Source organism: Micrasema longulum, unplaced genomic scaffold, assembly GCF_059751315.1.
Source record: "Micrasema longulum isolate JH-2025_06_02 unplaced genomic scaffold, ASM5975131v1 h1tg001444l, whole genome shotgun sequence".
In the NCBI taxonomy this organism is placed as follows: domain Eukaryota; kingdom Metazoa; phylum Arthropoda; class Insecta; order Trichoptera; family Brachycentridae; genus Micrasema; species Micrasema longulum.
Genome location: NW_028278630.1, coordinates 327,709 through 344,623, shown reverse-complemented (window position 1 = coordinate 344,623; position 16,915 = coordinate 327,709). Strand labels below are relative to the sequence as shown.

At 30.8% G+C, this 16,915-nt stretch overlaps 1 protein-coding gene across 1 annotated transcript in view; it reads left to right on the top strand.

Annotated features, from left to right (window-relative positions):
* Nucleotides 1–16,915, top strand: part of shg (DE-cadherin) — a 91,681-nt gene that overhangs the window by 13,319 nt on the left and 61,447 nt on the right. Inside the window, exons 3-6 of the mRNA XM_088235802.1 lie at nucleotides 1,184–1,309; nucleotides 12,028–12,177; nucleotides 12,962–13,147; nucleotides 15,239–15,441. Of these exons, the coding sequence (XP_088091928.1) occupies nucleotides 1,184–1,309; nucleotides 12,028–12,177; nucleotides 12,962–13,147; nucleotides 15,239–15,441 (665 nt within the window). The remainder of the gene's footprint in view (nucleotides 1–1,183; nucleotides 1,310–12,027; nucleotides 12,178–12,961; nucleotides 13,148–15,238; nucleotides 15,442–16,915) is intronic.

Sequence of the window (16,915 nt, the reverse complement as noted above, 5' to 3'; positions counted from 1 at the left end):
TCTCAAATTGAACGGTTTGGGTAGGTAGGAATAAATTGTCCTTAGGCAATATGCCCGCCCTTATGCATACGTATGTAAACTGTATAATATATAGTGTTTTAGTTAATAAATAAATTTTTAATGTAGTCACATTAATTAAAGACTATCAGTCTGACGCTTCCGGTGTCAGTCCAGAGCAATAATTTTAAAAAAAAAAATAGGCAATATTTGCGTTTTTATGATTTACACAAACATTAATTTAGGGAGCCATATTCAACGAGTTGTAAATAATTCACTATTAGAAAATGGGAATCAAGTTGGGGTAGAGTGGGATTTGAAACACGGACCTTTGATTCGATTTAATAACATATTTAAAAATAAACGTTCATGTCGACCGCGTCGGGAATTAAAACCGATACCTCGTGCATGGTAGGCAAACACACTAAATATTCAATCACGTGGCGGGCAACAGTGGGGTCCCGAATCAATAAATATTTGCCTGTTTTAAGGGCTTCTCTTTACAGAGTAATGTCTTCGTATCGAAATATGAAACGTAAAACTCATAATCTTGCTATGCATGTACTTAAATGTATGTTAAAGATACGCTGCGATCGGAGTACCAATGCAGTACCCTACGCGCTATTGAGTTTTTTTTTTTAAAGTTAATTATTTAAATATTTTGTTCAATATAATTATTTTTACCTGCTCAACTTTTTTTTTATGAAAATATCCTCACATATTTATAATTTTATTATGAAAAAAAAACAGTTTTTAATCACTGTGGTGAATTACATCACAAGAATCCACGTTAAACTTTTTACTTTGTTTTCGAACATTTGTATAAACCACTTAACGACTTCCCAATGTTCCTGAAGTCCTGAAAATCCTGGGAAAAAAATCAAGTGGGGTTAAATTCACCTCGCAGAGTAGAGTTTGGCGCATTCGACTTCTTTGTTTGAGGCCCCAGGTTCGATTCCTCCACGCGAAATATTAATTTTTCAGGTGTTTTTACACTGCGATTCAACTGACTCTAGACAGGTATCAGAAACAACTGATCACCTTACGTTTATATAACAGATGATCGAGATACGCTGTATTTGGTTTAACAATACAGTGCTCTGTACACCATCGGGTGTAAATATCGATATGATGACGATATGTTTCTCTGGTTTCAGAGTTTGTTTGATTGTTATTGTTTTTACAGGTAAAAGCGGAGGATAGAGATCCACCTGAAAATGGCGGAACTGTACGGTATCAGTTTGTCACGACTTCGGGAGAAAAACCAAAGTTCGTTATCGATGCGCAGACGGGGATTATCACTACTGCATACGTGAGTATTCATTTGTGGTTATTATTTTTTTTTTGTTTATATATTATATGTACGACTTCATCCAATTACAACTACTCGGTTAAAGTGTACAATCTACTTCCATTATCCATAAGAACAATAAGTAAGTTCTCAAAATATAAAATTGCTATTAAGAAATGGATAGTGGAGGTGGGTTGCGCACGGATCGATGAGTGGATCAAGCCAAATATGTAAAATGTATGCACTGTTTATATATTTTTTTAAATTAGTCTATATAAATTGGTTATGTTTTTATGAATATTTTTGTTTTTTATTGTTTATTATGTTAATTATAATTAGGTTAATTGGTTTAATAACGTTTTTTTGTTGTTATTATTTTGTTAAATAGCTATGTTAAATAGGCATGTTTCACATTTTGTAAAATGTTTCCCTCGGCACGGGACACCCCAGTGAGGGAACATTATTCTGTATAAAAAAATAATACAAACAATGTAAAAGTATAAATAAATAAATACAACAGTTATACGAAGAGATAGGTTTGTCAGAAACTGAACAAAAAGAACATAAAACCATGTAGCAAAGACACAACGATAAGAAAATAATGGTAAATCGTATATTAAAGAACACGATGAACATACACAAATTCGAGCTAAAGATCAAATTATAATGACATAGAATCACAATCTAAAATAAATGTAATAAATAATCAATTTCCAAAGAATACAATGCAAAAAAGGTAATCAGAAATAATGTTAAAATTTAAATTATGCAAATAAAGAATCACACATAATCAAATATACAAAACAGTGGTATCATTAAAATCAACAAAATAATAGTAAAATATAGTAGTATTAAAAAAAAAAAACAAAATAAGAGCATCATTTAAATCAACAGAAAAAGAATATATATGAATAAAAGCATAATTGAAATGATAATTGAGTTATGTTTTCTAGAAATTTACTCAATTATAGTAATAAATATAAGAAATAGGAGCAATAAATCATATGCCAAATAATAGTACGTATATAAATATTCGTTTCTTAAATTACATTATGTGTTTTAAAAAAGCACCATAAATGGTATTCACAGGGTAAATGACGTTCCATTGGCTGGTTTAAGTGATGTACTCACTATGTATCCACACCAAAATGTCACAAATCAGATGTCACCCATAAGAAAGCGTTTTATAATGTGAAACGACGCCTGCTTTGAATACAAATGCATATATATATATTTATTTATTTTGTTCACAATAAGTTTATATAGCAAATCAAATCCCAACTCCGTGTAACCAAAGTCTTGTGTTGAGTTGGGACGAATATGAGTATGAGAACACTTTAACAACATGCATATCACCATATATATTATACAAAACAAATACATGGCACACCAACATACAATAAATATAAAAAAATTATGTACCTAAACAATAAAATTGAAATAAACCAACTCAAATATTTGAAAAACCATCAAGGAGTTTCTCACTCAAATCCCTTCCCCTGAAGAAGATCCAGTCCGGAAACTCTTTTTGAAAATAGATTTTGTCTTTGAGAGCTTAACACGCTTTTCCAAAATATTATTTATTTACATATATACGAACTTATCAATGTCTTCATACTGTGTAGGTGTGGAAAACACAAAAATTGGTCAGAATAGTGAATATTACACACACTGCGTAAAGTGATAAACCAATAAATGACAAGTCATAAGCCCTGTATTTACTCATTCCCCTATTATAGTTGAGATAGTGGTCTGATAATATTTACTCTAATCAATATTGCGTAACAATTCGGAGTTTTTTTTTCTAATATTATTTACATTCTCGCTTTTTAGTAGGCTTGGGCAATTTTTTTTCTAGGCCATATTGCTAATTTATCTCCGAGTTGCGGGCTGGAATAAATTATTGCAGTCCTGCCCAGTAAAATCATATTTAACATTACATACTGCCGCGTTCTCGTTCCATCGCTTCACGGGCCGAATCCAGCCCGTGAGCCGAAGGTTGCCCACATGTGCTTTATTTGCTTAAATTTCAGTGAACTAATTCGATGGCGCACCATGCATTATTTATTATATTATATTCTCGTTTTTTTTCTGTGTCATTGAATACTTGCAACTTATTCCCACATCTGTACGTATTCCCAATAAAATAAACTATAAATTAAATTGAAACATTTTTATCTCCCTCAGCAAGACGCTCGTGTTAAGGATGGAATTTTTATTTTTAATATCTTATAATATACCTTCCACGTTCTCAACCCATGGAAAGTTGAGGGTTCGCACGAGATTGAACTTTTCTTTCATGTCTCATGCAGAGACTGGTAGAGTTTAATTATATTGCATGAATAGCGTAATTAAAATTATAATTAAATTATATATTATTTTGTAAGTTCGTATGCTCACAGTGCGTTAAATCCTCGCTTTATGCTTGTAGTTTTCACGCCGATCTCAAAAGGATCAACTTAATCCTGATATTGCTTCGCACTGAAGAGCCCATTAAGTTTATATGGGGAGGAGTGTCAAATGAAACCTAAAGGAGACGTGAATTACATTTTGATGTAAATTTTCATACCGTACTGTAAACGGCAAGTAGGACTCGCTTTAGGAAAGCACCGAATGACTCTCCTAATGTATCTCGTCATAGTTTATGTGATGAGATTTACTTCTCTCCTATGTGCGTGGTACCGGTAGAGCGTAAGGTTCATAATTGAAAGTGCCGAAACGACTTTTTGAGCGCCATTGTCGAACACGTGACGTGCTGCCGGCTCATATTGAATTCAAACGAATTTCGTCATTACTACCGTTTCGACATTATGATTTCCTAATTCGAGATTTATGAAACATCTAATTAGAAATACGAATTAAAAGGATTAAGTATTTCAATTAAATTAATTTTAAACCCAGCCCCATTTTATATATTTTCAATTCTCATGTATTAATTTATTTACTATTTTAATTTTTTTATTTGAATTAATTGCATTATCAGCGCTATCATTTTGTATTTCTAAACTATAATTGGTTGATTCATTTGAACTAGTGACGTCATTTGAAGCAGTTCCATTTCATTAAATATTTTTTCGTACATTTTCAAGAAACTTTGCTGTATAATTTGATGCTCTCATTTTTTTTACCGCTCGTAAAAAAATATTATTTGTATCTAATTTCCCGTAGGGCTGAAGTTCCTCATTATAAAAAAAAGACACCCAAAAAGTTGCCAATAATAATCTTCCTATAAATAACAACCCAATTGATATATTTTTTTTAAATAAAAGTGAAATACTTGAGTTCATATAATACTCGAATATTGAAATTTTTCAGACCGTTTCAAGTCGTAAGTAACTTGTGTTGGAAAAATGGAAATCGAGTTGTGGTAGTATTTTTTTTAATATGCTATTATGTCATCTTGCCCTACTGATCATTGTGGTTTCGGATGTGACAGGGTTTAAAGAACACCCTGTATATTATAATAGAGATATCTAAAAAAAAGAAAAATGGAAAAATAATCATTATTATCATAATAAAATAACTTTGTTTTTTACGATTTCTTTTATCAGTTTCAAAGTTACCCAAGCTTCTTTATCAATGATAATTAACTAATAGCGTAACTTTGTTTTGATTAGTAATATTAAAGTTGTTATATATTTATTTTACTGTAGTAAAAATTAATATTAAAACCATCACCGGACCTCTGATCCACAAGTCCGCGACAATCGCCACGGGGCCGCAAACTGATGTGAAATCAATATTTCATCTCCGCTCTGCCAGAAATCGAACCCAGAACCTCAAGAATTGTGGCAAACGCGCCAACCGCTGCACAACGTGGCGGACTTGTCCCCACTCGATTAAATTATTCAGGATTCTTACCTGAGAGCAGCGGTCGCGTCGAAAACACTAGTTCAGGGTTCTGGTTCTATTTCCGGCACCAAGTTTAACCTAATTAATTAGATCGGGATTTTACCCCCATTACATTTAGCTCCTAAAAGAAATTGTAAAATAGAAACTATTACTTTTGTATATTCAAACAACCTATTTTTATTGATGTCCCTGTTGTTTTTTTAACAATAAGGACAAACAGGCTACTGTTTTGAATGAAAGTAAATGTATTTTAAGATATAATCGTCTTTTCCTAAAAAAATTTAAAGCTTTTACCCTTGTTCATAGGATCCTTACTCGCATACTAAAAAACATAGGCAACACATATCCTTTGTTTATTACATACATACATATCTTTAATGGCGCCTTTTTGCGTTTTTACATCTTCCAGAGCATTATTTTGTAATTTCTTATTTTACTGCCGAGCCCCAGAAAAATGTGGTTACAATTTTTTATTTAAAAAGAAATGTCAAAAAGAATATTTAATGAGAGTAAAAAGGTTTCCGTGTTCTCTGTATTACGCAATTCAATAAGAATCCAACAATATTTTGTGACAAGGAGATTGTCCAAATATTTGTAGACAAGGACATTAAGGAACATAATTACTTATTTTTTCTTTTTGATTTTGCGTTATCGTTGTTGTTAATACTTTTCTTATGTTAATTGTATAATTTTTACCAACAATTCATATAAGTAATCGTTTTTGTTTTCTTTTGTACATAAATATGTATGTTTTATAAATTAAACTATACTTCAAAAAAAAATTTATAGTAATTCAAAGTGTCTGATCAAATTTAGTATTGTACCATATTTAATTTTGTAAAACATTTTAGCTTAGCACAGGTTTTTACCTTAAGAGCTGAAATATATGAAACCAAATGTATCTCAATGCATTTATTTGCAAATAAAAAAAATAAATTAAAGAAGTAAATTTAATTAAGGCATAAAAAGCATGATCAAAACATAAGTTACATCATATTGTAAACAACATAATATAATTAGAAAAATATATAACCAACAAACAACTACACACTTTATGTAAATCGTTTTAGTTTATATTTATTACACTTCTTTACGCTTCAAATTCTAACGAGGGTAATAAAACAGAAAATATATTAATGAAATTTTGTGAAGTTAAAAAGCTTTAACCTTTATTGATCAAACAAAACTATGGCGAATCATAAGCCCTGGAAATGCCTAGACTTCCATATAAATGTTATTCATCTCTGTTGTAATATGTTAATCAATAAGAATTATTTATGATCTTCTATCAATTCGGTTTGTAACGCGCTTCAGATGGGGATCATTTCTTGGTAGAGAAATATGTTAATATATACGTACGTGCATACATAATGTAGTCTTAATATCACAACGTAAACGTATTAATGCAGGCCTGGGAAAACTTTTCGAATGAAGGGACGCATTTTTAAAATTATAAAAAAAAAATTGTATTTGAAATTTATTTATTAACCCTTACGGATTATTACATTTATTTTTTATTTATACTCTTTTGTTGACAATTATATTTTTTACGCTTTTTGAAAAGTTTTTCTAAGTCTTTTGTTTAGTTTTGTCTGGTAGTTTATTGTATAATTTCAGTCCCTGATTTATTAGTCTCGATTGTCCTTGTCTTGTTTTGGAATGTTGTATGTGGTATTGTTCTGATATTCTTGTATTATGTCCATGTTTATTTATTCTTTTAAAAAGCTTTAGTTATTTATCTAAAATACTATCAGTGGCTAACTTATGAATAAATTTTAAAAATTCTTGTTGAAAAATTTCATTCACATTTAATTGTTTAGTTTTTTTAAAGAGTTTTTAGGTTGGTGTTAGATAAGGGAGGTCCTATACTAGCTCCAATATTTTATTTTGCTGTCGTTGTAGTCTGTTTATGTCCTTTTGGTTTCCTGTTCCCCATTGTTGTTGCATATATCATATTTTAGATTTGACATAGGCTTCATACACAAGATTTTTTTCCGTTTTCGGAACAAAATGTTTGATTTTTGAAAAAAGACTCGATAATGTTGCTATTTTGCAAATTAAATTATTGATGTGAGCTGTCCATGTCAGTTGTCTGTCTATTGATAGTCCTAAATATTTTACATGTTCAATTTTAATTAGTCGTTCTTCGTTTATGTAAGCATCTATTGTATGAAATTTTTTTCTAGATTCAAAATTTATAATATTGTTTTTTTTTTCATTGAGTGTAACTAAGTTTGTATTTGTCCATTTAGTCAAAATAGTTAGGTCATCGTTTATGTCTTCGTCATCGTTTGTAAATGTGTCTGTTTGATTTTTGTAAAATAGTCCTATGTCGTCGGCATACATAATTACTTTTTAATATTGAAAATAAACAGCGGTTCGCAATCATATATTATTTATTGCCATAAAAACGAATTTCAATATGAAAAACGAACCGATTCCCTTATAACCTACAATTTAATGAGAAAAACAAAACTGGTTAATTTTTTTATATTTATTTATTTAAGAAGCCAATTTTGTAATAAGTGGGATATAGAGTTGGCGGAGTCAGTACGTTATTCTTTATTTTTATTCCTAATAAAAGGGCATAATACCTTTATAATAACACTTTGTGTCACTGTAGTGATTTTTTTGGCGTGGTCTCGATTCCTCCCCTTTTTGTATCCACCTGCTGTATAGGATCTACGTTTATAAGTCGATAAATTCTAAAATATCAAATCATCATTTTTATCCCTGAATTAATAGCAACAGACAGGAAAAAACATTTTAAGAAGGGAGTATGGAAGTCTTAGCATTTACCAGGCTTATAATCTGTCATCAGGGGCGAATTGTCCAAATAAGCGATTATATGCAGTTAACCATTTTATTTAACTATCCATACTAATGTTTCATGGTAACTTTGTTTGCGTCAAACAAATATTTGCTTTTTCTTATAAATAACTTCCAACGTTTTTATTTTCCTCCCAAAAATAATTAAAAATGTGATTCGAACGCGCCCAGGGCCAGCATTAAGCCAAGAAATTAGCCAATTTTTCCAACTTATTTCTTCCTTCAAATAAGTATGTTATGTTTTTAACATCTTAAACTCAGCTGCGTTTATTTCCTCTTAAAATAAGCTTGCTTGCAATTTGCACGAATTATTTGAAAATTTACGATTTGGAAAACTGTATTTCGACGTTCCCATGGGCTATTTTTCTTCGATATATTTTAGTTGATATATTACTACCATTATTTTCAAACTGTCATATCGAAGGACATGTGGCGCTCGACGTTGCCGGTTTTGACATTATTCATTTCTAGAACAAATCGACCAATTGACATTTTAATCGTAATGGGAATAATTATATTGAATAAATTCATTGTGATATTTTTTATAAACTTTTGTATAAGTTATGTATTAAAATAATGTGGAATATAGCCATAAAATATCATATATCGCAAAGTTAAGTATAAACGTCGTTGAGTTGATTTCGTAGATGAAAGATGTTGTTATCACACAGAACCACATGAAAAATAACATATTACTTATATAATGTACAAAGATGCACACTTATGATATTTTTTTGTAGCTTACCTGTAAACAAATTCACTGTTCGCCACTGCCTTTCATTGGCTGGTATACGTGGCCACTTTACACGCTGTGTAGCATTCACCATTCTGCCCATCTTTAAACATCCATATTTTCTCAACTACTTAAATCTGTAATAATTTGTGAAATAAAAGAAAAACCCTTTATTGACGTTGGTTGGAGAGATTCTTTTGATGAAATTATTTCCATGGCAAATGTTACACACTGTGTAAAGTGGCCTCTTAAACCAGCCAATGACTGTCATAAGCCCTGTAAATGCGTATACTTCCATATTTCCTTCTTTAAAATGTTTCACCTCGCGGGTGCAACAAATTAAGATCTTAATTACTCACTAGGGAGTGAAATCCAGCCTGCCTTTAAACATTTAGACATACTCAAATATGATGATTTTTTTTAGTATTTTAAAAAAGCAGAACTTATAATATTTTTTCATAAATGCGATAAAGCTCGCGGGCCGCACAAAAACGCAAATCAGGCCGCAGTTTGCCCAGGCCTGGTATAAGGCAACATTACGCGTTACATGAATTGAACCCATGTGAAATCGTCGAGATATTAATCCATAATCTAATTACTACTGGATTGATCATAGACTTAGACTAAGTGCTCACTTGCTACGGTCTCAACATTCTTGCTTTCCTAAACTGTGTGGCGCTGAAACCCACACAGCTAAATAGGCAGGTTTTCATGTGCGCAATTTATCACCGATTAATGAGGGAAATGACTATCAAAAGAATCATTAATCACCATAAAAACATTCATACTGTAATGCTTTATGGCTTGAGTAGTTTTCCTCTAATCTTTTGTTCTTATTCAGTAGTTCTTCTAAAGTACAGTAATGGAATTATTGTTTTTGCTGTTTCATAACGCACTGATGTTTAACACGTTATGTAATTAACGAAAAGAAGCATTAAGCCGTTCAGCGAACGATACAGCTAAGAAAAAAAAATGTGTTCCCTAAAAATATTCTCAAATGTCGAGATCTGTGAACTATCTAAGGCTGAGACTTGCATTATCCACAGAATCAAGAAAGGGGTGCTGCGTTGGTTTGGACGTGTAGAGCGAATGGCCGGCGAAAGAACGGCTAAAAGGATCTACTATGCGAGTGTTGATGGATGCATGTCAAGAGTATGAATAATCGGCGTGCGTGTATGAGAAGATGTATAAATGTAGAGGAAGCGAAGTATGTATGCAAGGACAGAGTTATATCGCGTTCTATCCTCTCTGCCTACCCCTACGGGAAAACGGTGTGATGGTTTGTTGTTGTTGTTTATTGAACATACGTTTCAAATAATCACATGTAAATAAAAGAAATTAAAACTACTTTGTTTTTAATCCCTTTTTTTTCTACCAACCGGTTTCAAAGCTATTTCAATTAATTTTTATTTAGTTTTATTTATTTTTATATATGTACATTACAAAATGGAATATTTTAATTCATACATATAGATATAATTAAAATAATAAGGCCAAAATATGGGCAAAATGGTGAATGCTATCCTTACCCATGGATATCTTTGGTGAATCTTAGATGCCCATGATATCTTTGCTCAGATAAACTTTAATGTACCTCGCCGTAACTTGTGTACCAATCCTGTCGTTGCTGTAGGAAATTATAAAACTAACATCGGATTCTTTTTCCCTCTGCCAAGGATCTCAGAACAGTGAACGAAATCTCACTAAACGGTACTGTCGATGTGTTTACAGCAAGGGCAGGCATTCAAGAAGCAAGCGGTGTTGTCTCTCCTGACTAGCAATGTCACACTTGCCGTTTCCGCCTATATTATGCCATATTTACACCTTTTGTTAATTATACATTTTGTAAATTTAAGTAGATTTTAAGATATTTCAGATTTAGTATTACTTATCAATGACAATCAATTAGGGCTTACTTAAGCCAGTTGATTGGCTTTAAAAAAATAAAATGTTACACAGTGTGTAAAGAAGCCACTTAAATCAGCCAATGACATGTCATAAGCCCTGTAGATCCCAAGACTTCTATACGAACGTAGTTATACAGAAAGCAGCCAGCCATAGAAAAGTGAAACTGAGATAAAAGCCATTTTGTGAAAAGAGTGAATTATAAAATCTACACAATAGTTTGAATGTTTTTGACTTTAACAAACGATAAACAATGAATTCATAAGTTTTTTTAAATATATTACAAAAAAGAATCTTATTGTGTATTTGACCAATTCAAAAGATTTTTAAAGTACCGTAAGATTTTTCTAGTTTTGTGGGTGTTTTCTGCAATTTGAAAAATGCCGTTTTTGTGATCGACACCTTTTTCCGGAGGTGATTAATATTTTTTTTTATATGAAAGCGGTCTGGCTGTTTTTAGCAGAACATAGAATCGACCTTACTGCACCCGATAAAATCAATATATAATCTTTTCGAGATTGTGGACTGCATAACTACGTTCATATTACCTTCTGTAAAATGTTCTTCAACTCTGTTGTAATATGTTAATATCATTTAACATAGAGGTAGCCTTTCTAACAGGCAGAGCCCTTGGTAGGCCGGTCTTGTATATTGGAATCTGGAATATTTTATTTTTACGCTGTCTATGTAGGGTAATTAATTCGGAACATAAAAACTAACGCTCCGCATAATTTCAGAGTTGTTGACAATTCCGCGCAACAACAGAAAGAAATGCGCAGTTAGATACACATCCCTTCTGGCCTTTAAACTGTTATAACCGAGCGTTGATCTTGTTCCGTACATGCCTGAAATATTCTTTATGACGAGGAATAAGAAAAAGTACCCCATTATGTTTTAGTCGGCATTTTTTTTATAATATCGTTTTGTACGGATAGCGTTTATAAGAAAACGTTATTGATATTAATATTAAAGTTGACGATTTGGATAAACATATCAATAAAAATCCCTCGGCTTCGTTGAATTATTTTGTTTTATTTGACAAAAAAGCGCTTTTGTTTAAGTGGGTATCTTCTATTATAAAATATTTATTTACAAATTTCGAAAATTATTAAGTAAATGTTGGATAACAAAAATGTCAATGTAATGAAAAAAACTGTGTTAAAAATATTTCATTTTATTACTATTTATTTTAAGGATTCATTAATAATAAAAGTTGTGCGATATTATTTTCATCCACCGGGCGAATTTATTTTCAGTTTTTATGGAAAAAAAAATATTCTGAAAATAATTTCAAACATCAGATATTCACCATTCTTTTGATTCAATTCGGTATGAATTGTAGAAAAAGATAACACTCTCTGCATGTTCTCTCAAAGCTCTTACTGTTATTTTATTATAATTATTCATTGGTTTTTAACAGGTCTTTGACAGAGATGAGCCAGCGAGAGAAAAAGAAGCCTATATTACTGTTAGAGCCAGCGACAATGGACAACCACATTTGGACGATGTTTGTACAATCAGAGTTGTTATTGAAGATATTAATGACAATCCACCAGTCTTCGATAAAGTTGTAAGTATTTTATTTATGCATCAATTTAAAACTGATCAAGTTCAACATAATGTGATATTATATCAAATTGAAATTTGCATAATTTAATTCCGATCAATCGTTATTTATAAATGTTTCATTTCAGCAAACCAGAATTTGTCTTCGATGATTTTATATGCATTTAAAAAGTTTTGAGTATCGTCATTTAAGTACTTAATAATTTATTTTTTCCTCCATCCCAATTTCATAATACCTGAATGTACTCATCATGTAAGGAAATATTGTTTTCATTATTTTTTTCCATCGTTTTTCATCTATAATTGTTTTGAGTGTTCCGAGAGAACCAACCATGGCCATTTGGTTGATCAAAGATATCTCTATTTATCGATTCAATCGCATTGATTACTTAAATTGGTTTAGGGATTTCAATATTTGCATTAGTTTTAATTATTTTAGTTTAAACTTACTGTAAAGATTAAAAATATTAATTATCTGTTGCCATTTACTATCAACCAGGTCTTTCGTGGTGGCATTTGGAAGGTTGGTCTCAATGAAAATTGCCTTTTATGATTTTAATTGTTTTTAGTTTACGATTGCATGGTTTCAAATTCCCCCCGATTTATTTATCATTCTTTTTATTTGTACTGCACCTTTTTTATTTTCTCCCTATTGATTTTTAGTTTTAGAAAATGCAAAATCCAAGCATCCTCACGAGATAAATGTTGTGGTTTGTGTGACTTTTAGATTTTTAGGTGACTTGTTTATACTGTATAAGATTTTCAATTAAATTGCTTGTTTTTTTCAGTCGTATCTAGAATCAGTACCTCAGGACTTGTTGAGTGGAAGAGAAGTGATGAGGATATCGGCCACTGACATTGATGACGGGAATAACTCCATAGTTCATTACAGTCTTGACTCTACGTCAGCCGATAGCGCTTATTTCCATATAGACCCAGATACTGGAGTCATATTCCTGAATAAAACAATCGACGTAAGTAAATGGAGTGTTTTTTATTTCTTTATATCTATTTGTAGAAATAAAACTTATCTAATCATATGCATAAAATTTACATTTATACAAAGTTGCTTTAACTGTCTAATTATGGTTATTTTCCCCGTTCTAAGACAGTCAAAATATAAAAACAATGAAGCACACATAGTGAGTCCCACCGAAAAGTCTTTAGACTTAATGGGTAACAAATTCTTATTTGTATTTTTTTATTATAAAATAAACGCTGCTCTGCAGCACTGAAACTGGAAAAAAAAGTATAAAAAAAAACAAATTTGAATATATAGTAAGAAAACATAGTAAAAAACATAGTAAAAGTCAATCAAAAGCATACAAATATTCATTTATATAATTACATAATTGACACATGTTTTTTTTCTATACAATCTACTTTTAACATTTTTTAATGTTTTAGATATTACTTTCTAAAAAAGTGACGAGATCTTGTGCTTGGAGAGTGACTAAGACTGTTTTATTTATTTAGTTATTTTGGAGTTATATAATTTCGAATAAACTCGAGAAAAAAAAATACGCAATATAAAGAAAAACAGAAAATAATAATACATCGTAAAAAAAATAAAACAGTTGTTATCTTTAAAACTTCAAAACCGTTTTCTTTTATTTAGATAATTTGTATTAGTATTTATCATAAATTATATTGGTTTTGTTTCATATCAATTACGATAAATTATAGTATAGATTTAATTTAAATACTCATATAGAGCCAATTTGTCAAGTAAGAAAATTTCTGTAAACTTAGCTCATCTTTTACTATATTTTTATGGATTAAAATAGCAGATCTTCAAGTTCTTTGTCACTTAAAAAATTGCTTAACATTGAATTTTTCGTCAAGGTTTTAATACGATGATTTAGTTAGTAATACAAGAATTAAAAAATGTGTTTTTTAGGACTGGGTATTCTGTGGTGTAATTCACCATTGAAATTGGGCCTCCTGGCCTGTTGCGGTTCAAAAATGAATTACCATAATCAACAAGAACCCTATTTTTTTCCTACGGTATAGTGAATTAATGATATATATTTCACACTTCATTTCTTCAAATAAACGTTAGATAATGTAAATGATTTTATTTATTCTTAAATGAATTTATACAAACAATAAATCTTTGTACACGAGTTGATGATCTCAATTACACGACATTTTCTTCAATGTATTAATTACAATTAATGTACACCGTTTTGACGAAGCTTTGTGTTTTATTTGAACTTCAAATATCACAATTAATTGCTGATGTATACTGTTTATTATGGAGTTGGAAAATACTCACGCGGATAATATTTCTAAAAGCGACAATACTGAACGCGAACACTAAGTCAAATGGCCAAAACTAAAGTGAGTTATTCTCAATTTACAACAAAAACACTCGAAAACTGCGCAATAAAAATGATTTTGCAGTATTTTTTAGAGAAATTTAATTTTTAGTTTTTACCCAAATATTTCAATCTCGAGGTCATTTGTCAACGAATTGGAAATTATCACTATTAAAAAACTAAAATTATGTTGTGAGACAGCGGGGTTCAAACTCGTGAATCTGCGACACTAGCCACGGGACTTCAACCCGATTTAATAACCAGTTATAATTACGTTTCTATTTTTTTGATACTGAACTGAATTTGGTATTGTGGTTTACAAATTAATTTTTCTTTTAAATGACTTAAAAAATAATTCAATGTGTCTTCTAAACTTAGCCACTAATGTTATTGTAGACGAAGACCTAAAACTTGAAAAAAACTGTAGTAAACATGAACACAATACGAGAATATCAGAAACATAACATAGACAACCTTTTAAAACGAAAAAAAGACAATCGAGACTAATAAACCATTGACTGAAATTATACAATAAACTTACCAGACAAAACTAAACAAAAGACTCAGACAACCTTTACAAAAGATGTATTATTATTAACAGTAGAATGTGAATTTTAAAAGTAAAAATAATTTGTTAATTGTATGTATACCGTTAAGGGTTTATCAATGAAAATTTTTTTTTTTTTTTTTAACTTGGATGTTGTCACGTTTATTTGGCGAATGTTAATAAATTTGTTTTTTTAGAAATTGCCAACGTACAAGTTCAAGTTGTCGGCTACAGTGAGAGATATGGGCAACCCGGTGCAGACCAGTTCTATAGCCCTGGACATTCAAGTGGTGGAATCCAATAAGAAGAGTCCCTCCTTCACAGAGTACCCAACTGGTCGTATTCGCCTAAAGGAAAACCTCTCCGACTATAATTTGGCCATCACCACATTGAGAGCTGTGTAAGTCATCTTTTTGTTTTAATATACCTTTTTTTTACTATACACTGTTTTTAAGGGCCATACCGCGAAACTTCGGAGTAAATTTTTTAATGACGTACCTTTAAAAATATTCTTATGAATTTTTTAGATAATCGTATTTTTTAACGCACCGAATGAGGACTAGGGAAGCGGTTGGGTAGGAAAGGGGTAAGGGTTTGTGACAGAGATGCTAGTCTGAGATATAAAGAATTTTATTTATTTTAAAATCATGATAATGAATTTTTTTCATATAAATAAATAAGTTTTTGAAAAAAAAAAGGATTTAAAAAAAGTTTACCATGAGTAATGTTTCTCCAAAGTTTCGTGGTCTGGCTCTGAATACCGTGTATACTCTTGTAACTTCCAAAATATTTTATTCAAGCTTATTTAAAAATGAGTCAAAAACTGTAAATCAGGGTTCGAAGAATATATATTACTGTGTATGCATATCAATTATATTTATAATATAATGGATGTTTTCTACGCGACATTCCCGCGTTTCTATGTGTTTAACTTTACTGAGATTCTCCGGGCACCATAAAGTCGCATTTGTTCCGAGTTGTGGACCGGAATATGCGGCAACAGCTTTGCAGAGATACATTTCATCCTTAGGTTTGGGTCAGTCCAAATTTAGAACCAGGCTGGGTAGTTAAAAGACTTGTATTCTTCTTTAAATATTTCAACCAACACCCTGAAGTCAAACATCCTGATTTAAATTAACATTTAACAAAGATGTCATTGAATCGACGTCTGATGATATTTAAATATATTGATGTCTGCCTTTGTAATTTTCCTTGCTTAATACATATTGCTGTATTTTGAATGTCTGTTTCTCTTTATCGCTTATTTATTTGAAATAAATATATTTTTGATATACATCGAATATTTTGATATTGATATAAATATCCTAATATTTTCTTACTCTGCTGTATATGAAAGTACATAAGTTACACAGGTGAGCAGATAATTAACTAATTAGCAGCAAATGCCATTTATCTGATATTTTAATCAATTTACTTAACTGTTCATTCGTGTAACTGTCTGATATAAAATGTTGTATTTTATAGGAAATTTTATCTTTTTTATATTTTTGAAAGAAATTGTTTATCTTAAATGTACATGAACAGAGTTGCATGCAACAAATTGATTTATAGCGACATTTTTACAAAATGATGGCATGAGCGGCGCCGGCGGACGCTTAAGGTTATAAACTTGATCATCAGATATACAATCCTGCAGTCTAAGGAGTAGTAAATAAAAAATATTCTACAAAACACGTTACTTGTCTATCTTCTATTGAATTTTTTAAACATTAATATATTTTACGCGGTGTGTGGGTATTTGTCGATTATTTATGAATTTAAAAAAAATTCCTGCTCATTTTTTTGTGCAGTGTAAATGGCGGCTATATTTTTAAACGTTCGTGCGCTATGTAGCTGCCAAACGTGTTGTTATC